This window comes from Centruroides vittatus, unplaced genomic scaffold (genome assembly GCF_030686945.1).
Source record: "Centruroides vittatus isolate TY-2023 unplaced genomic scaffold, ASM3068694v2 contig_8, whole genome shotgun sequence".
In the NCBI taxonomy this organism is placed as follows: domain Eukaryota; kingdom Metazoa; phylum Arthropoda; class Arachnida; order Scorpiones; family Buthidae; genus Centruroides; species Centruroides vittatus.
In genome coordinates, this window is record NW_027122517.1 from 896,841 (window position 1) to 919,138 (window position 22,298).

Consider the following 22,298-nt stretch of genomic DNA (forward strand, 5'->3'; position numbering starts at 1 on the left):
AAGGAAGTTGCCAATTCGCAATGTTTTCAAATAATTAAAAACAACAACAACCAAATTTCATTTATTTTCCTGTAGACTTATTCGAAACCATATAACATTCGTATATATCGTTATAATTATGTTTTTACGAAGCTATATCTAGAAGTCCATTGCAGTTGACGGTGTTCTCTTTACGAATTACATAATGCCATTTTAATCAGTCTACTGAAACAATACAAAAGCTACGTATCCTACAAAAAATTCATAAAACCAGAAACGTTAGACTAGAAGATACACCTTTGCGCCAAATTATGATTTGGCGCAGAGGGATAATGCAGTGGTGGCGGCGTAGTCCGGCGTGACGTTATTCAGGAAGCGCCATTTTCGACTTTCTGCTCGTCCTTATACTCTAGCGTAACAATTATAAAATTTATGTATAATAAATTAATTTATTATATGTATGTGTAAAAATATCAATAATTTTGTTTTAATTTACTATGTGTGTTAATTTTGTATGTAAAAAACGAATTGAACAATCGAGGTGTTCGTGACCACGACTTACTGCCGATGACCTGACATAAGAAAAAACTTGGAAATTTGAATTCCAGGTAGTAAGAAGCGTAGAAAAACGACAATTATCACGTTTTTTCTTTCCGGTGGCTATATTCCAGCATTGTTTAGAGCAGGGATGGCCAAACTACGGTCCGCCGCCCTCTGTGCCAATGGAAATAATTATTTATATGGAAATATAGATTGTAAATGAATTTACTATGTAGAAGAAATTAAAATAATTGTGAGTAAAAATGCCTGGCCCAATCTGATTTTTGTACTGTATTTGACAGTAATATAAATTTTAGATAAATCGGTGAAATAAAAATTTCGGCGACTTTTTGCCACTTTGGATATCGGAGCACTTTTTGTGTACCCGCAACGAAGTTTCTAAGAAAAGCGATTACGAGTTTGCTGCAGCCATCGTGTTTGTGTATTCCTAAATAAATATACTGATTTTTTTATTTTTTTTGTGTGTTTGTTAGGCTCAAAGACCGAAATAAAAAACGACCACAAAGCGAAATTCGTGTCGAGGCTTTCGTGATATTTGACCACGACGCGTTCTAGTTAGGTTACTTGGTTACTTTCAACAACACGTAATCATTTGTGAAAATCTGTTGCCGTGCTCGATATGTCAGCGTTTTCTAACAACTAATTTACTAAAATAATTACTTTGTCGGGAACTTTTATTAATAAATCAGTCTTTTTTTCTGAGAATCGATAATGTTGCGGAGTTATTTATTTTTACAAGAACTATTACCGTGACATTTCGAGTTGCATTTTATGTTCTTTAAGCGACATTTGCATTTTTATACAGTATTTTTTACAGTGACACATTAAACCAGTGATTCTCAAACTTTTTCGATCCACCGCCCCATTTGTTCCATAAAGTTATACCCAACGCCCCCCGCGTGAGAAAGGATTGGAAATATTCTTAGGAAATCTTTTCTATGAATCTCGCACTTTGTGCCTTTACCGTACATTGTTCTCGACATCTGAAAACCATTGAATGCAATGTTTCCTCTTATCCGTTTGACAGAAGAAAGGGAACTTTTACCTTTGATAACCGTTCAGTACCCTGCCTCCAGCGCCCCCTAGATTTACTCACCGCCCACAAGGGAGCGTTATCGCCCACTTTGAGAAACACTGCATTAAACCCTTTGTACTTCCAGATGTTAACGTAGATGCCGAGTGAAGCGTGAAGTTGAGGGTACGTCCCGAATGTTAATAAAGTTACTCTCAGAAATTGTAAATTCGTTACGAGCGTAAAGTCGATCGAGAAGACCCTTGTTTCTGAATTGATAGAGACCCGATGGACTGATGCTCGTAACAACGGCTAAAACGTTTCTGGAAGCTGCACGTCCCCGATCGACATCGGGCACCCTCACTAAAACATTAGAACCAATTTCAACCTGTCCGAATAACCCAGCCTGACCTAACCAAAACGCGTCGTGGTCAAATATCACGAAAGCCACGACGCGAATTTCGCTTTGCGGTCATTTTGAATTAGCTACAACGCATTGTGGCCGTTTTTTCGCTCGATGAGCAATTTCGGTGTTTGAGCCTAACAAATACACTATACTGTACTATATTGAAGAAAATGATTATGCGGCCCGCGCTCGCCATTCTTTCGGTTATTTGGCCCGCTGTTGAAAATGTTTGGTAATCCCCGTCGGCCATCCCTCTAAACCCCTGGTTTAGAGGGATGGCCGACGGTCGAGGCAGTTAATTAAGGCACCGGCTTAGTGTTCTGGGATCCCGAGATCGAATCTAGACCGTCGAAAAGCCGTAGAAATTTTACCACGCATCCGGAAGACGGGGTTCGTTAGGGAAGTGTCGGACTCTGCTCCTCACACCCGGCCGCCCCATTGTGGGCCTGGCCGAACCCATAATGGGCTGGCTAAAAGAGGCCCTGCTAGTGCCCACAGCGCGGAAAGAGTTAAAAAACCTGTCAAAATTAAATGTAGTTTTATGTTTTAATGTGCGCTCTCTTTATTTTCGGACGCAGAATCTTTAATTACAAAGAATGAGTAGGAGAGAATAACCTTCACTATCATTTGTCTGAAATTCAAAATAAAAAACAAATTAACAGTAATAATTTTATATTAACTGTCATTGTTGATATTAGTATATTGTTTTCATTTTACTTTATTACTTTACATGGAAATTCCTTTATTGCATATTATGACTGTACTGTACATCAAAAACAAACAGAGAAGTAAAAACATATCACAGAAACATTTCATTACATAATTAAGTGTTACAAGTTCTATCAAAATTATCAGAAAATTCCCACGCCATGATTATGACAGATACATTTAAAAAGTAGACAAATACCATTATTTAACCTTCTTTACTATAGGTGTCTATGTGTCAACATCTAGAAACTTTCGAACAATGTGACACGTATTTAATTAATATTGGAGCTTTCAGAATGCCATGTATATATTTTTATTAAGGTTTTTGACACGTCTGTTTCGAGTTTTGTGATAACAGACGATAAACTCGTTCATTTCATCCGTCGGCGTTGTTTGCCTGCCTTAGCGGTCCGTGGCTAGATTGCCTCAGAAACATCGAGGTTAGGTCGGTTTCCCACAACTGGTGTGGATATCGCAGCGTACTTTAACCAGCGCCGCTTTCACCGCTGGTGGTAAAGGGAGGCTGTGAAATATTTTTCGAACGTGAGTGTCAGGCTCCGAAATTGTCCCGGAACCACACTAAAATTTAAAAATATCTAAATTTGTTAATATTAAGGTATAAAAATTTTGTGTTCGTAAAAAGACATTCGATTTAATAGGAAAAAAAAAACTTTTTTTAGAAGTGTAACAACGGAAAATTAGACAATTTAAGTCCTAAGATCAACTATCTCCAGTTGGGATCGAATTAAATGTCGATTTGACTCATCCCGCGATCTGAGTTTAGATCTCGTTGCACTTAGTAACGAGTGACGACTAATTAGAAAGTGGGAATGAGGAAAAATAACCAATCTAACTGGTTGATCTGGGACCAAACTGATAAAAACTCTGATTCCAAAGACACGAAGAGCTTCTCTCTCCGATTTCTCGTTGCGCTATACCTTATTTGGGTGTCTTCGCGTCACCCGCTACACTCGTGCCGAACGGGCTTTAACTTCCCTGTGGACTTTTTACATTACCCCGAGGTAGATGACGCGACAAGTTCTTCCATTGGAACTTTCCCTAACTACAGGAGCAATCGAAGATTTACAATCGTGCTCTACAACCTGAGCATTATATCTGTAAGCTCTATTTTTATGTTTAAACTAGCAGATAAGCCCGGCGTTGCTCGGGCAAAAAGTAACGATAGCGAAAGACTCGTTACATTATAACCAATTTTACCGTTTTCACAGAATGCAAGAATTAGGTCCCCCTCTTTCCGGACTAATTATAGATGGGTATAAAAATATGTTCGATTTCCCGCAAAAACGCAAAAAACCGAATCTGCCCTGTAAATCTCGCACGCCGCTTTCTCTTAACACTTCCATTGTTACTCAACACTTTCATTGTTAACACTTCCCTGCGGAGGAATTTCGAAAAATCCCTTCTTAGTGTACTGTACGTTCTCGTGACGTACTGTACAGTACCCTGCGTACCAAATTTCAACTTTCAACTCCTAACCGTTTGGGCTCTGCGCTTATTATTATTATTATCATCAACCCATCTCGATTATATATATAGATAAACCGGGACGATTAATTCAGTTACTTCAATGTCCTTATTAGGTCCCGTCTGATTATTATACGATTATTATAGTCTGACTCGGTGTCTCGTCTATCACACTCACATACGAACCGGCACTTCTCTTCCGTTCTGACTTTAATTAAGCGCGACTCGGCGACCTCGCACGAACCTCTGCTTAACTCGAGAGCGCGGACCTCGTTATCACCGCGATTAGATCTGTACAGATGTGGGGTCGGACACTCTTGGTTTCATTTTTTCTCACAGCCCTCACTGGCATGGATGACCTTTCCAAGGGTACCAGTACATTGGCATAGAATATGTTTATCGAGAATGAATTGCCACAAAATTTACGAGTACATAAAGCGACAATACTTTCCTTCTAGTAATAATTCGTCTTGTCTCAAATAAAATAAATATTCTTCGAGATTTGAATATACGAAAGATTTTTGAAGTTAAGTCGTAATTACTGCGAGAAAACAGCAAAGCAAATTAAGCTAATATACAATTCTTACGTTTCCGTCGTTCCGGCGAAAGACGGCGTCCAAACCGAATGCCATTCTCTCGCTATAGGCCGGCGTTTCTCAACCCGGGGATCGCCAGACAATAATGAAATCATTTTATGAGAAAAAATCATTTATTATAAACTTACAAACGTTTTACTTACAATAAGTTCACGCGTAAAGAAAAGAAATTAATGTGATGGTTGCATTTGTTTTTCATTTAAAATTTTCTCCATACCTGGACCAAATTACAAAGAGTACGTACGCATCGAGTTGGAACTTGTAAATTGCTCGTGTATATACAGTACACGTCATACTTGCGTGTTCGTACCGTTCGCTATAAACGCAGCGACATAAAATAATAGAAATAGTTGTATTATATTTTTTATACTGTCGGTATTTTCTTAATGTATAAAATTAGTGCAATGAGATTATATAGTATTTTAAAAAAATTACATTTATAATTACAGTCAAAATTCAATTAGTAATAGTAATGCTTACTGTTATTATTCCTTTGGGTGGGAGTCGCGAAATATTAATTTTATTTATATTTACTATTTGGGGGATCGCGGAGCTAAGAAGGTCGAGAATCGCTGCTATAGGGTATGGGGCCACTACATTCGGTATGTTGGCGGGCCACAGCGTTTCGAAATGTATAGACCTAAAAAGTTTCAATAAATATTTATAATAATATTCAGTTCTCTGATGTTTCTACGCAATGTCGCCCTTGTGTCGTGTTTATTATTGTAATAATGTCTATATATATAATCGACATGGGTTGATAATAATAATAATAATAAGCGCAGAGCCCACACGGTTAGGAGTTGAAAGCTGAAATTTGGTACATAGTTAGGGTACGTCACGAGAACGTACATTAAGAAGAGATTTTTCGAAATTCTCCCCAACGGGGAGAGATAGAGGATTAAAGCTTACCCTGAAGAACTTGGCTTCTACTGTACTATTTTAGATGCAATTTTTTGTTTTTTAACTGCGTTTTAGTAGGGTACCGCGTTTAGTAGGGTACCATGTGGGGATGAAAGAAGTGTATTCCTTAACAATGGAAGTGTTAAGAGAAAGCGACGTGCAAGATTTACGGGCGCAGATGCGGTTTTTTGCGTTTTTGCAGGAAATCGAACATATTTTCAGACCCATCTAAAGATTCTCTAATTGTCTGGAAAAGGGGGGAGACCTAATTCTTGCATTCTGTTAAAACGGGTAAGATTGGCTATAATATAATAATCTTAATCTTCGCTATCCTTACTTTTTGCCCGAGCAACGCCGGGCTTATCCGCTAGTTTTCTAATAATTACCATTTTATTTTTTAAAATTTTGGCTGTTTCCGTCCTGGGTGTGAAAAAGGCCGAGTGAGCCTTTTTTCGTGTTCGTTGCGGATTTATCCAAACTCGTAATGGAGATTCGAACACGTCGCAGAAAGGCTACACCTGAAAAGTTTTCGAAGAGTTTCTGGCCCGGATTCTATCTCGGGTCCCCAGAGTGTTAGAGTGTGCCTTAACTTCCCGGCCATTCGTCCGTCAGTAGTAGAGGTTTTTTTACAGTCCTTCCTGGGAAATAGAGCAGAAATGACCTATATGAAAAGAAAGATAATAAGCTTCCAACGTAAATTTCTCTTACGAATAGCAGGTGCATATAGAACCACGTCTAATGATGCATTATGTGTAATGGCAGGCCTCCTACCAATGGACTTATTTCTAAGTCAAAGGAGGGATATTCGAAAAATTTTAAAAGAAAAAATAACATATGGTGCAATACTAACAGAGAAAGACGAAATAGAATATCAAATCAAAAGATATCAACAATTGAAAAGATACGAGTGGAAAAAGATACAAATAAAAGAATATAGTCCATTAACTAAAAATAGAATTTATACGGAATGGTTCGAGAACCCCAGAAAGAGTAGGAGCTGCGTACATATATATATCAAATAATAGAGAACAATACAACAGGAAAATCAAACTAGATAAAAGATGCAATAACTATCAGGCAGAACTCGTAGCCTTAGAACAGGCTGTAAGCTGGATTAGCAACAACATGAAAAATATAACAATCACAATCTGTACAGATAGTCTTTCCGTATTAAAAGCATTGAATGATGACGAAAACAAACACGAACTCATCGACAACATTAGAAAATATATCTTAGCAAATAAAAACAATATATCTTTCGGCTGGGTAAAAGCACATATGGGCGACCCTGGAAACGAACGAGTAGACAGCCTAGCAAAAGAGGCAAGCGGCTCAAACATGAAAGTAGTATACAAGAAATTATCTGAAAGATATATAAAAAGGGAAATAAAGAACAAATATATAATAAAATGGCAAAAGAGATGGACAGAATCAACAAAAGGAAGAGAACTTTTTGAGTATCTACCTGATGTTCACCAGCGAATAAAAAATAAGAACTTTATAATAAATTATAAATTTACAAGATTCATGACTGCGCATGGTGACTTTGCAGAGTACCACAATAGATTCCATCATAATAACGATGGCACTTGTGAAATATGCGGAGACAGAGAAACTCCGACACATCTTTTATTTGAGTGTATTAAATATGAAAATATTAGAAACGAGCTACGAACAATAAGCAATAAAGAAGGTTATACTTGGCCAATAAAAAAGAGTAGTCTTATCAATAACGTCACTCTTTATACATACTTTATAAACTTTATAAGAACATGTTATAAAACCAGAATATAATCGTCCCATATACCATCACGAAGAAGTAATAAAACGTGGAAATACGACGACAGTGCTAGTAACAATAGTACAACTAACAGAAACAACAGGCAATAGTACTACAAGTACTACAAGTGTATCTAATTTTACCCACAAAACGAAAAGGAAGTGATAATGAAATAAGTGGTATGAATGAGATGATATCATGAAAAACAAAATAATCTTGGAAGTACTACAAGTGCTACAAATAATAGGGAAATACGACGGAGGAGCAAGAGGAATGGTTGTACAGTGATTTAAGAAACTACACGTGAAAGTACTACAAGAAAGTGATACTTTTTGTGTTATAAGTGAAAGTTCTACAAATTAAAGTGTTAAATTGTGGAGGTACCTACTCAGTGACAGTGACAGTGACAGTGACGTGACATAGTACAGGTAAAGAAACGTTTCGATACTATAGTGGTAATATGAAAATACGATGATAATAGGAAGTGCCAATATACGACAAGCAAACATAGCGGTTATCTCTGAAACCTTAATTAAAATATCTCAAGTACTTTTAAATAAAACATAAAACATATGTAGACTCTTTAATACTATCATTAACTTTAAAAAAAAAAAACTCCACATATATTTTACATTTTGTATTTGTATTTATTTTTATTTATAATGTTTGTACAAAAAGTACAAAACAGCCAACATGGAACTATAAAAAATCTACATATTATATTAATTGTTTCAATAATATGTAATTTAAATATATAAAATGTAATATGCTGAATGTAACAAAATACGAATATATGTCGGTAAAAAAAAAATGTAGCGGCTACGACCGCAATAGTGTATCCAACTCTCTGTAAAGCATTGAGCGAAACAGAGAACGTCTGAAAATAAAGTGGAGCACCGGAAGCCTGACATTTATTGCCAGGTAGAAGGTCTGCTCTATTACTAAGTGACTAAGTCCTTCCTGGGCCAAAATAACAAATATGTCCTAGGGGTCAGCCTTGATATCTCTTAAGGCTTTTGACAGCGCTTGGTGGCCCCTAGTGACACTACAGCTGCGCAACATCGGCTGCCCACGCAACCTACATAGACTTCTGCTAGACTACTTCAGAGACAGGGAGGCTATTGTCCAATATGGCCAACAAGAAGTTAGTAAAAACATAACAAGGGGATGTCCACAGGGGTCTGTCTGTGGGCCCCTGCTCTGGAACTTAACGTTTGATACTTTCTTAAGAAGCAACTTTGGGCAAAACTCTTCCACCGCGTATGCGGACGACGTGTTCATGCTGATTGGTGGCAGGTCGAGAGCCGAGCTGGAAACCAAGGAAAATCGCCTTTTACAACTCATCAGCGCCTGGGGTTTTTTGGGAATTAAAAGTCAGCTGACTTTTAATTCCCAAAAAACAAAGGCCATAATTTTCAATAAACCAAGGGAAAGAAACCTATATCTAAAACCCCAAACACTTAAAATGAACGATGTTGCCATCCGCGTGGAAAAAACTCTTAAGTATTTAGGCATAACACTAGACCACAAACTTTCCTGGAACTCTCATATTGAAAACACCACAAAACGCACCGGGCTCATATTTCAAACGTTGGCGCAGGTGGCCAGGAGAGATTGGGGTCTCTCTCCTGAAGCCCTTTCTGCCATATACGACGGCATCTTCATCCCGATCGTCAGTTATGGTTGCGGTACATGGGGATGGGCCGTTTCGAAGGTTCATCCCAGGAGGAAACTGGTGTCCGCTCAGAGGCGGGCACTTCTTTTAATTACAAAGGCCTACCGCACAATCAGTAATAACAGCCTTCAGGTAATCGCAAGAAAGATCCCCATAGACATCGAGATCATTAGGAAGAGCAAGATCCAGCAATCTAGATGGGGAAAGGATATTCCAATTGGGGATGATATTATTGAATCACAGAGAATGGAAAAACCGTACCCGTACTTTAAGACATTTCCTGGCGTAAATGATAACTTCACTACTAGCAACTACACACGTATTAACGCCAACATCGAAATTTATACCGTTGGATCCAGCATCGACGGGAACGTGGGATGTAGCTACGTGGCATACGTTGATCGTACGCAAACGCATCACCAAAAATTTAAGCTACATCCTATTTGTACCGTGTTCCAAGCTGAACTCCTGGCCATCAATAACACAATAGACTGGACGAATACCACCTACACCAACATCAGTGGCGTGCCGTGACATTTGATGACAGGGAAGCTGTTTTCTGTAAGAAGCCGACTTCCAGGGGCAATCAGTTAATTGCGCGTCAGTAATGGTCTAGGGCAGTGGTTCTTAACCTTTTTCTACTCGCGGCCCACCAAATATTTCATAATTTTTTGTGACCCCCATTTTTTAATAATAATTTATATTTGATAATTTATCTATAATAAATTGATTTTTTATTATTGCTTTATTTTTTATATAATAAATGTAAATCATAACTTTATTATTTCATTATCTATTTAAATAACATTCAAACTTCACAATTAAACACGAAAACTCATTAATTTTTAACAGAAAATAAAATAAGAAACACGTCGATAAATCGATCCAATGTCGATGCTAAAACTAAACTAAAACTAAAACGCCCACTTGTGGTAAGGATTTTGCATAACTTTTGCAAAAATATTTAAATTTTCAAAGCCTACTATTTTTCCTAATTATTTTTAAAATTCCAAGCATTAATAGTTTCTTAAAATTGCTTTGGAATAAAAGAAGTAAATACTGCGGTGTAAGTAGCATATTTACAGTACGTTTATTTCTTCTGTACTAACAAAGTTGTATGTAGGAAGAAATACAAAATAAATAAATAAAAACTAAATAGGAAAACTTTATCTTTCTTATTTCACTTTTCAATACGATATTCGGATTATACATCAATTTTCTTTTTATTATATTCCGAAGGAAATTTTGCATAATTTGGCGGCCCCCGGCAAACTTCTTACGGACCCCCAGGGGCCGCGGCCCCCTGTTAAGAATCACTGGTCTAGGGTCCATTCGTATTCATTTGTTCGATAAGCCAGTAAAAACTGTAGACTTCTCTAAATGTATTTTTAATATCACAATTACATTCCGAATCGCTATCCACGATATAAGGGCTAAAATTAAAAATAAATTATAAAAACTTACTCGGTGAAATAAAATGTGCGATGGATATACATACCTGGTACAATGTATTGTTCGATTGTATTAATATACTTTTAAAGAAAATTATAATTAAAATATAGCTTTGTAAAGAAACGTACATAAAAATAACATAAAATATTCTTTACTTTTTAAATCTTAAAACAATCCACTTAGTCAAATATCTCGATACGAGTAGCTAATGGGTGGAACTAGTGCCGGTCCGGATAGGTGTGTAGTGAGTGTGTGCGTGCCAAATCCCGAGGGTGCCGATACCGGTCAATGTCGAATGCCTCTTTTGTCGCGTCACTAGTATATCTCGAAGGACGCCACAGGGCTGTTGTAAATTTTAAACGTTTCTCACCGTAGCTGTAAAAATCTAACTATGTTAAACTTAATAGTCATTCGTTTTCTAACTAATTCGTTTTAATACCAGGTGTACACGGAAATCAGTTTCCCACTGTACCGAGCGAGTGATTGGTTCTGTTAAGCTTTTGTTGAAGTAAAATTCTGGCTCTTTCAACAGGGTTTTATTTATGTCCCCATTCCCTAATCTCTTAATTATTTAGTCACTTCTTAAGTAGAAATAAGTCGAAACCAGTTACTTTGTACCTGAATATCTGTAATCTTGGGAAAACAGCGGAAAGACAAATTTTTATGACAACGGATATATAAATCGTAAATTTAAAGAAAATAAATTCTAGAGCTTTTTTTTGTACCATTGTATGTACTGTACGTCTCATTCATTAAATTTGGTTGTAAATGATGCTGTCAAAGTAACAGTTAATTTTTTAACACTGTACTAGAATTGTACACGTTTTTTCTGCATCCCCTTACAGATGGGACGTACTAAATCGTAATATCACCGGTTTAACATCGAAATCCGTAAGTAATATAAGACAGGAGAGCGGAATAAACGCAGAATAAATATATCAAATATTTTAATGGAGTTTTTTTAAACTCCCGTCAACTATACAGAACTATCGTAAAAACGTGCCAGTAAACTCCTATCGGTTGGGTTGTTATAAATCTAGTCTAGGGTGGGCAACCCTTTTTATAACGTGGGCCAGAATAAATTTTACGTTTTTTTCCGCGGGCCGTAGTAGTTAATCGACGCCTTCTTGTGACTCGTAATTTTTTTAGTCTGCAAATAAATAAAAAGTTAATTACTACATTTATTTCTCTTATCGTTTTCGAAAATTACAAAGGATTGGAAAAATAACTATTAATTAGTTATTTTTCCAATTTAATAATCTATTAAAGATCTCGCGGGCCGGATAGAAACTTTTCGCCAGGCGTAGCTGGCCCGCGGGCCGGAGGTTGTCCGCCGTCGATCTAGTCTGCTCGTGATTCACATAATCGGGCGAGGGTGGCGAATATCTAGCAGGCGGCTAACAGCCCACAACCGCTCCGGGATATAAAGTCGCGGACTCTTTACGCGTGTGTCGCTTCTACCGGCTAAACCGTGACGTTGGTGCTCCGTAAAGCGCATGCGCCAATGCCTATATAATCTGGCTGATTGGAGACTGACCCGGTTTCGACATTCCTTCCGCCACCGAATTATTCGAATATACAATAGCAATCTTATCGTTTTTTTTACACGTAGTATAGAAATTTGTAAAAGATACATAATGCAGTTATAATAAAATATTAATTTTAATTAATTCAAAGTACGTTAAAATATGAACATTTATATTTTATAAAATTCAAGGGAAGGTCATTGGAAGGTGGAATCGGCGCTTCCATCGCTTCCAATGACCGCACGCCACTGACCAACATGCAGATTTCAATCTTCACAGACTCTCTCTCAGCCCTCAATATAATTCACAGTTGCAAACTCCATCCTCTGGCTGTGGACATTAGGAATAAAATTAACACTTATACAAACAATTTCCAAATTAACTGGGTCAGATCCCACCAAGGGACTGAGGGAAATGAGAGGGCGGATGCCCTTGCGAAGGAGGCAGCACTGGACCCTAACAACCAATACATCTATGACAAAATCAGTCAGGGCACTCTAAAACACTTACTTTGGGAAGAGGCCATTGGCAAATGGCAAACACGCTGGAATAAGATGAATCAACACATCACTTATCGGTTTATTCCTGACCTTGAACAATTCCTCAAGATCAGCTGGTTTATACCTGATTTTTTTTTTTTTTTTTTTTTTTGTGTTTTGTTTTGTTTTTTGTTCATTTAATTTATTCATTTAAACACTATGAATTATTATTACAAATACTATATTGTTCTTACATATACGTATGTACTTATTCTATTTATTCTTTAATTACTTTAACTGTACTAATGTATATATATATTTACTCAATGTTACTCTAATATTTTACAAACCTCTCGGTAATGCATACGCGGGGCCGAGAAATGTACTTTTGTACCTAAATAAAGAATGTATGTATGTATGTATGTATGGTTTATACCTGATTACTACTACACGACAGTTCCTGAGCGATCACGGTTGCTTCGCCAGTTATCTGGCCAGATTCACCGACCACGCTTCCGAGCACTGCCCCACCTGCACCGTCAGAGACGGCGCCACTCACTATTTATACGACTGCACCATCACCACCAGCGAGCGAACAGAACTATGCGTCCTCTTAAATGAAATTCGTACAGACTGGCCCTGCGACATGAAGGATATATGGAAAACTACTGAAATTTTCCGTACTTTCAAAAAGCTAGCCAAAAAAGCTATCATAACCATCAATCCGCTCCTTCAAAGAAGGCCTCATCGGACAACATAATGGAATTTAGTGTAAGGGCCATCTCAGCCTAACTCGTGCACATGGTATTTGTTATTTGACTTGGATAGCCATTCAGTAGCACACTCCTTACGCTACTTCTATTTCTACTTACTCTATTCATATTTTATCATTGTAACTTGGTTATCTTAATGTTTCTCTGCCAAATGCCTATGTTCTGCATCCAGTTTGTAATCGCATGTCATAAGCTATGACAGCATTCTCTCTTATGTTCATTTCCTCACTGTGCCTGCGTGTCTAGCTGTATCGCGCAATTTTATGTTATGTACAGTATATATTGTTTCACCACTCTTATTGCTGCATGTAATCTACAATATCACAATTGCTTTACATTTAAATTGTACACTATCTCCCTGGTAGTGTCTCTGGCGGAACAGGGAATATATGAATATACGTTAAATAAATAAATAAATAAATAAAGTCCTTCCTGGGCACAAAGAGGCCTCTTTTAGCAGGCCCATTATGAGTTCGGCCAGGCAAGTGGCGTAGCGTGGGTGTCAGCCGCCCGGAGCGGAGGAAATATTTCGCCGCCCCCTTATTTAGGTATCTCAATTCAAAAGACTAAAATATACAGTAATTCTAAAGAACTTTTCGGCAAAGAACAATCAACATTATTGTGTATTGTACAGGTGCAATGTGTATTGTGTATTTATTGTGAAATTTTGCCGCCCCCTAAAAGTGCCGCTCGGGGCGGGCGGCCCCTGCCGCCCCCACTACGCTACCCCACTGGGCCAGGACCACAATGAGGTGGCCGGGTGGAGAGGGACGGAGCCCGACATATCCGGACGGGCACTCTCCGAAAAATTCCTGAGGATTTTAACGACCATCCGGATTCGGAAGCCGGGTCCCCCAGAGCGGTAGGGTGCCACCTCGACCGCTCGGCCATCGGCTCAATTTTAGTATATGTACCGCCGAAGCGAATACAGTAGTAGTGTTAAGTCACGCGAGTGTATGGCCAACGAAAGGACGAAAAATACAATAAAACAAAACTTTAATTCTAATGTAATAGGAAAAAAACAATTATCTACAAAACACTTTTTCTTCTCGCGTGATGATACACAGGATTCTTTCACGACTCCGACTCGGGACTTCACACGTGCGTAGGCAAGGAGGAGTAGACAAAGAAAAACAAAAAAAAAAAAAAAAAAAACACGTGGTTCACACAAACGAAGCGCGACTCGCTGATAGCGAGTTACAATGGAATATTAACCCCGAAATGTTATAAACTAAGACTAAAACTAACTTACAAACTATATAGAGAAAAAGGAAGAGTTAGATAGATATAGAGAAGTATATGAAAGTATAGGGGGTACCCAGGATAATGATGCGTCCTTGAAATCTTCGGGTCGGGGAATTATATTTAGACACTGGCTACTATTCTTCGTTTTTTCCGGTCGTATCTCTGTTCCGCCGAACGAGCCGTTCGGATTCTCTCCTCACGTCTGCTCCGTCTCAGCTCCAAACCAAGAACGACCGTTACTCCCGTTCTTGTGCCTCAGGGTCTTTTTACTCCTTTGTCCTTCCCCTTACTTCTTGGAAAAGGACTGCCCCACCCGCAAGGAAAGTGAAAATAGAAAGATCGAGAAATAAGGGAAATAAAGAACAAAGAATTGAAGGATTAATATTAGGCTTATGACTATCGCGTATATACAAAATTACGACGTATTGTCACAGTAGCATTTAAAACGGTTCATTTTATATTTATCGAACAAAGAATTTAAGCAGTCGTCTATAGACGAATGCTTAAATTCTTACATTTGTTGTCTTTCTAAAACGACGAGATCTGCACGGAGCGAATATAGATCTACTTCCGATTTTGAGGGTTAATGTAAAATTGAATAATTCTAAAACTCGACCAAGTAAAATTCTCTCCCGAATAAAAATTTACGATCGATTGTCTTTTGTAAACCGAGTGAATATATTTTAATGCCAGTCGTAAAAAGCGTTTTGCCAAAAGTGTTTTTCTTAATTTTATATCGTATTTACGACAAAACGTTGTTATTACTCTTAAATAGCCTCACAGAAATGCCGAGAAGACGGACGCAGCTGCTCATCGTTTATAAAACCTGAGGTAAGTGCGCTCGTTACGATTTAATGCCCGAACCAAAAGCGGATAAAAGCGTTCCGTAAACCGAGACTGCTTCTAGTATTTCTTCGCGCCATGTCTTCGGCATTCGTCGTAACTTTCTTCTCTCTTCTGGTAATTCCAACTCGACTTTTTAATATTGTTTATTGTCGTACACCGAGACGATTGTTGTAAAACGTTTTGTTATAAATAACGGAGTCGGGTAAAACTTTCTCTTTGTCGGTCGGGCGTAACGAATAATTTGCGTAGACCGACGTGTCGCCTGTATTTTTTTTTATAATAAACGAATCTCGTCAGAAATTAATATACCGAAACGCGTTTCTTCGATACCGATTTTTAAAATAACCGGTTTTTTTTGTGTCGTTATTCTTTCCGGCCCGCGGTCACTAAGAGGGCTTTTTCTCGACCCGTCCGTCGTGGGTTCGGCCGAGCCTACCGTGACGACGGGATGCGAAGGACGCGTCGCCCGTAAAACATTTCCGGGTTTGCTCGCCCGGATTCGATCGGGAGTGTTCGGAGCCGTAGGCCGAGGCCGGTTTAAATTCGCGAACGAGACCACAACTAAATAAAGAATGTATAGATACAACCGACGATGGCCCGATGAATAATCGTGCTAGAATTCCAGTCCGATTATTCGGGCCGTCGTTGGTCGTATCTATTTATAACCATCGGGCGTTAATATACGAAGTATGCCTATTTCTTTTCAGATATGCGTCGATCTCTCCGCAGGTAAGTAATTTTGTACGAAGACGTACAGTACAAACCGCATTCGACAAATAACCAGAATGTTTTTAAAAGTACAAGACGAGAAAAGAATATTCGGAGGAAGATTCGCCGATCCGGGAGAATTTCCTTGGATGGTATTTAACTTCGATTTTCTTTTAAGCCGCAAATATATTTTAAAAGTTCTCAAATGATATTTTTATTACACCGATAATAGGTATTCATCAGACTGACCGACGAACTGAATTGTAGCGGGTTCCTGATTTCTCCGTCCTACGTGTTGACTGCGGCTCATTGCATGATCAGGTTATTCATTTTTCTCTTTTCGTCGTAGCTCTAAAATTGATTAACTTTAAATCGTTTGGAAGCGAATAATTTAAAGTAATTTACCCGGCCTTTGCCATTACTGCAAATCTAAAAATGGGAAAACGTGAAATTTCTGTCGATCGGGATGGATTTGGCGAGAATCGCGCTATTTCCTACTACGCGTCGGAAGGTTCGCGTCCGACGGCGACAACTCGCCAATCGCGACGTTCGTCTCGTCGAGCGGCAGCGATTGGCGGAAAGCTAACATTTGTCCGCCTTGGCAGAAATGCGAATAAATAAAATCCACTTAAAATTTTGCGTTATGTATTTCCATCTTCAATAACTACGTAGGAACGTTCTGGCAGTTTAGCTATCGTTGTACCGGACGACAACCGTCGAAAGACTATTGTAATCTTAAGTTGACTAATCGCTCGTTTTCTCGTTTTATCTTAAAATTGAAAGAACGGCGCGATTCAAAATGGCAAAGAACGATACCGTTGGACCATCAGAAATCGTTTAAAAAGACGAACGAAAACAAATTTAATGCATTTCTCTCGACTGAGCCATATTTTCTTCGATTACCACCGTTCTCCCCTTATCGTCTCCTTTATACTTTCCTTTTAATCTTTAACTCTTATCGTCTCCGTCTTTCTTCTGAGTTATCGATTACTCGCTTCCGAACTTCCGACAACCCACTAGCGTTGTTCCTATTTATAACATTTCTCCCCAGACCTAAGAGGTAAATAAATACCCACAGTTCTCGCATTCTTACACATCCTTTTTGTAAATTAACTTCGTTTCAATTTACGATACTTTCGCATTCTTATTATGAACTCCTCGCACCGTACTCGCGTTCGACGTACCTCTCTTACATTCGCTTAATCTCTCTCCTAAATTTCTCCTCAATCCTACATAATACTCTTGTCTGTCGAATCCTTATCAAATACACTCCTTATTGTTTTCAAACCTACGAGGATATATTAAAAAGTAATGCCTCCTCTGTCATAACTTTATATTAATTAATAGACCTATTTCAGAAATATAAGTGTAAATGGATAGCCGAAAATGACCTCTATCCATCGATGTAATTACTTTTCCACGTAGTTCCCCTTTACGGCAACGTACTTACGCCAACGCGCGACGAGTTACGCAAACCCGTTCTTGTAAAAGTCGAAAGAATCCCGGTGCCTCCGGGCTTCGTTTAACTTTTACACGGATGTCGCCGGACACAATTATGTAGAGAAAAACATTATCTTCTGTGTCGCACGGAGCCGAGAATTGTTGACAAATATTCTTTTGCTAGTCTTTCGTTTTATCAGTAAACCGTCGACGCGCTCAACCAGTGCAGACTTTCCTATATTACAGTATATTCCCGATAATGCGATGTACGTGTACTGTACTTTTCCCTGCGAAATACCCAAAATCTCCAGAAATGCGCCCGCTCGCATCGTCGATTCTCACCAACCGGTTCGTCGACGAGAGTGGCCTGCCTGGCCATACGCGGATACCGGTCGTCCACCGCGTTCTCGATCCTTCGGGTTGGTTCCAACTCGATTCTCTTCTTTCGCAGCCCTTACCTATGTCCAAACTGCACCGACATCGGTGCACGCATTCCCATACGTGGCACGCAAATATCGACGGATGTCAACAAATGCAAGACGCGGGGCGATTTTTGAGTCTTATATCTCGTAAAATGGGTAATTATTAAAACAGCCCGCACTCTAACTGGTTAGGAATAGGTCAACGTGTACGTCTCTTAGTGCAATCGATGAGAATTTTACTGGTACCGGGTTCTGGAAGAACCGATGTTCGAGACGAGTAGAGCTTTAGAAACAGTGAATTCTATGCAGAGTAGAAATTATACCAGAAAAGCATCGAATAAACGTAAAGAGAATGCGGATTATTTTTGAGGACGGGAGCGATACGTGGCAACTAACTGCCACGCATCATTAATAAATGAATAACACCTATTGTAATTCGTGCTCTTATCTTTTTGAAAAAATATACGTATAATAAAATTCTTATATGTATGGTTTTTGTATGGTAGTCTGTCTCAGACATATCGCAATTTAAGAGAAAAGGACGCCAAATTTGATGTAGTGCGTCTAATAGTGCAGAGTCGTTCAAAAACTTATCTAATTCCTTAGACCGAGATAATTTCGGTCCGTAAATGTCGTCCGTTACGGACTCCACTTTTCTTCCATTTCTGTACGATTCCGGATTAAATGTTATTCGAACAAACGCGATTTTATTTTTACTTTCTATCGCAGTCGTACAACAAAAGTTAAATTCCACCCAATTCTCGTCGCTTCGGTTAATCGAAATCGGGTCGAACCGCTCATTCTACGTAGACCGACTTTCTCCTTCTAGTTGTTCGACCAGAATTGAACCGCGAGAACACCTCCGACGATAGAACGATAACCGTTAAACGGCTCTCTCTTTGTAAATTTTGTAGGCCGTTGGAAGAAATGTGGGCGAAGATAGGAACGGTGGATCGAGAAGCCGGCCAAGAATACCGATTTCGATCGTCCCGAGTGCATCCGGACTACAGTAACCTGACCTACCACGGAGACATCGCTCTCCTGAAGTTAACTTCGCCCGTAGTCTTCGACCGAAACATCGATAGGATCTGCTTGGCTAACAATCGAAACTTGTATCGAGGGAATACTCCCGTATTGCAGATGGGATGGGGGAGATTCTCTAACGAAAGTAAGCGCATTATTTCTCACGCGCACTAAAGATATAAAAAATTAAATGTTTACTACGTATTTAGCCGCGGAAGTGACCAGAATTCTGAAAGTGACCGAAGAAGGATATATTTTCGATCGCGGAGATTGCTCGGACATGTTCGCTTTTTTCAATTACACCTTATGGGACGGAACCGTCTGTATTAAAAATTCCGGAAGCGAAGGAGTGTGCGAAGTAAGAAACTCTTGAATATTCTTATCGTTTAATCTCTGCTTAAACTGGACTTACGACTGGAAAAATATTCGCTTATAATTTTTCATTTTCGAATTTTTTCCAATCGGCGCGAATATCGTCACTTTTGTTAAGCGCAGTTATTCGTTATTTCCATCGACTATTAGCGTGACGAAATGTTAGAATAAGCGAAAATCACCGTTAGCGAGAAAGTAGTCGACTTCGAAACACCTTATTTGCCGAGTAAAAAGTTGTATTTTACGTTCACTTAGGTCATTTAAATTGGCAATACGTCCCATTTGTATCTAAAGATTGTTCCGACAATGTTCGATTTACAACGATTAACGCGTATTTTACGCTTCGGGCAAACTCGTAGAGCGGGTCCAGAACGTTGGTGAAGGATCGCAGTTTTTCTCAGTAAGTAGGATGTTAGAGAATTTGATAGAATAAGCTTTAAAATGCGGATTAACGTTAACATTCTTAAATCCCGACTCGTCGATACGGAATACGAAAAAAAAGCCAACGAAACGGCTCCTTGTTTAAAATCTTGTATTAAAAAACGATTTCGAGAAAAATCGAAAACTAAGCGTAAGAAGAGAAAAATGCGAACATAAATATCGAAAACAAAATAAATGATTGAAACGGAATCGAATATTACGCAACCGCCTATTCGCGAAAGCGCGCAGATCTTCATAAATGAACAATTACTTAATATTCGATGGGCATAATGTCCGGATGACAAAATGACCGGCTGTCTGTTCCCGAACCTTTACGAACGGTTGATCCGGATACGACGGACCCGGTTTCTCGGCGCCCAGCCCGGTCGAATGACTTTTTTTATTTTGGGTGCTTTCCGCTCCCGGGGCCGTAAGTGGGTCTTTTTCCAGGTGTTATACGGATTCGGCCGGGTCGACGATGGGGTGGCCGGATAAAGTGGGACGGGGTCCGACTTATCCGGGACAGATCGTCCGCGAAAAATTCCCGGCGTTGTTCGTCCGCCCGGGTTCGATCTCTGGTCCCCAAATCGGTAGGCTGACTCCGTAGTCGCGTCGGCCATTACGTTGGAATATACCCTTAATGACGAATTTTCGTCAAATAAAATTTTTCGTGATGGTAAGTAAAAATGTTAGAAACGGAATTTTGTTTCGAATACAGTAATAGAAACGAAACTTTGATTTCTTTTTCGTTTCAGGGCGATTCGGGAGGACCTTTGGTAACGAGAAACGGCAACTCGTACGCGGCCATGGGTTGGAGTCGATAGGATTTTACGAGAACTGCACGGTGGATAACAGTTTCGCGGAAATATTCACCGATCTGTCGTATCATCGTCAGTGGATCGTCGACAACGTGGACGAAACCATTTGTCAACAGTGACCGTTCTTCTCGATCGTCGGCGCCAAATAAATTTCCCGAAAAATATTTCTCGTGAAAAATCCTAGAGGAAATGGCATAAAGAATAAATATTTTATAACCTCTCTCGGTGATAGGACACCGAACGGTGCATTTTTCTAGTGTCTTTCAATAACTAACGAAAAAATCGTATAAAGTAAGTCGGTCGAGTACTACGTGTAAGGCCGCGACTCCACTAGCGTAAAAACGGGCGTAAAACCCCTGGCCGTAAAAACTTTTAATCGCGTGACTTATTTGCGTTTGCGCTGGGATTGCGGTAGAGGTCCGGCTAGCGAAGATTTTACGGCGACGGTGCCGTCGAAGTTACGCCTGTACGGTCGTATGGGTCAGTGATTCTCAAAGTGGGGGTCGTGAAAAATATTTGGGGGGTCGCTGAAAAATTGATGCCAGATCAATTTTTTCAAATATTTTATAAATTTACTATGGATTCGTGTTTAGAAATAATAGAAATAAAAAATATATGAAATAATTTTTACTTAAATAAATTGCACATATAAATAATAAAATAATATAAATATTTAAATACGAGCCTAACCCCTCCCTCCGGGATGTTTTTTGACACATACTTATTCTTCGGGGTTCCTTTGAAATTTTTAAGTGCAGAAGGGGGTCGCGGTCCAAAAAGTTTGAGAAACACTGGTATAGGTGATATATCGATATAAAGACAATGATTATATTCTACGAGTTTTTCTGTACTATAATTACAAATGTAGTAAAAAGAACATCTTTACTTTCATATATTAACTTTTATTATCTTATTATTAAGATAATATACTGCACTTATAAGCTTAGCTTTCTAATTACATAGGCCTACGCTTCTAAATTGAAAGATTTTCCTTTGGCCGTCCATTATACAGTAATTGGGATACCTCTTGTTGTAGATACGCGAATACTTTCGGATGTTTTCCATAAATCTTTCCGGATTTATTTTAGGTCTTTTCCGAGTAGCCACGAGAGAACGTACACAAAAGCTCGTTTTCCGGAATTTTCGCACCGTGTCGCGATGACCTAGATTCCACTGACTTCTGATTGGTGGATGGTACCGTTTTACGGACGTATTCGCGTCGAAAGTCGAACACTGCTCGGCTCGCTTTGAGCTGGTGTTACGACCTGTTTCGGTCATGGTCATGCGATTAAAAGTTTTTACGGCCCGGGTTTTCACGCTCGTTTTTACACCAGTGGAGTCTCGGCCTAATTTCGAAATGTTTGGCTTCGATGCGAATGCTTATACGATCGTCTTTTGTCTCGACGCTTTTGATATTTTTCCAGCTTGGATTTTTCTGTCTTGTGAAAATTGGTAAAATTTAAACTGCTTTGTCTTTTAAAAGAGAAGCACTAATCGATGAATTAATTAGTACATTGTTTCCAGTTTCGGCACTCGGGTATGCGAAGAAATCGCGGGCATCCAGACGAAGTTCATTTCGGGAATAGATACGTGTATTTTCAATTACGACTCGTAATTAGCATTTGCTCTTTGTAAACTAACGAAAAAATTACACTTCAATATACAGTGG

At 39.0% G+C, this 22,298-nt stretch overlaps 1 protein-coding gene and 1 long non-coding RNA gene across 2 annotated transcripts; one reads left to right on the top strand and one right to left on the bottom strand.

The window, feature by feature from the left end:
- Window positions 1–12,200: 12,200 nt before the first annotated feature.
- Window positions 12,201–13,091, bottom strand: LOC136981983 (uncharacterized). The gene is made up of 2 exons (XR_010881817.1): window positions 12,999–13,091; window positions 12,201–12,707 (listed from the first exon to the last, which is right to left on the bottom strand). It is a non-coding gene; the product is annotated as an uncharacterized lncRNA (long non-coding RNA).
- Window positions 13,092–15,424: 2,333 nt separating this feature from the next.
- On the top strand, window positions 15,425–20,849 carry LOC136981993 (transmembrane protease serine 11D-like). Its single transcript, XM_067278421.1, is given in 8 exon segments — window positions 15,425–15,540; window positions 16,134–16,155; window positions 16,225–16,286; window positions 16,367–16,455; window positions 18,911–19,164; window positions 19,229–19,377; window positions 20,567–20,618; window positions 20,621–20,849. Coding segments are annotated over 8 exon segments (795 nt in total). The 5' UTR covers window positions 15,425–15,501; the 3' UTR covers window positions 20,749–20,849.
- The last annotated feature ends 1,449 nt before the right edge of the window (window positions 20,850–22,298 follow it).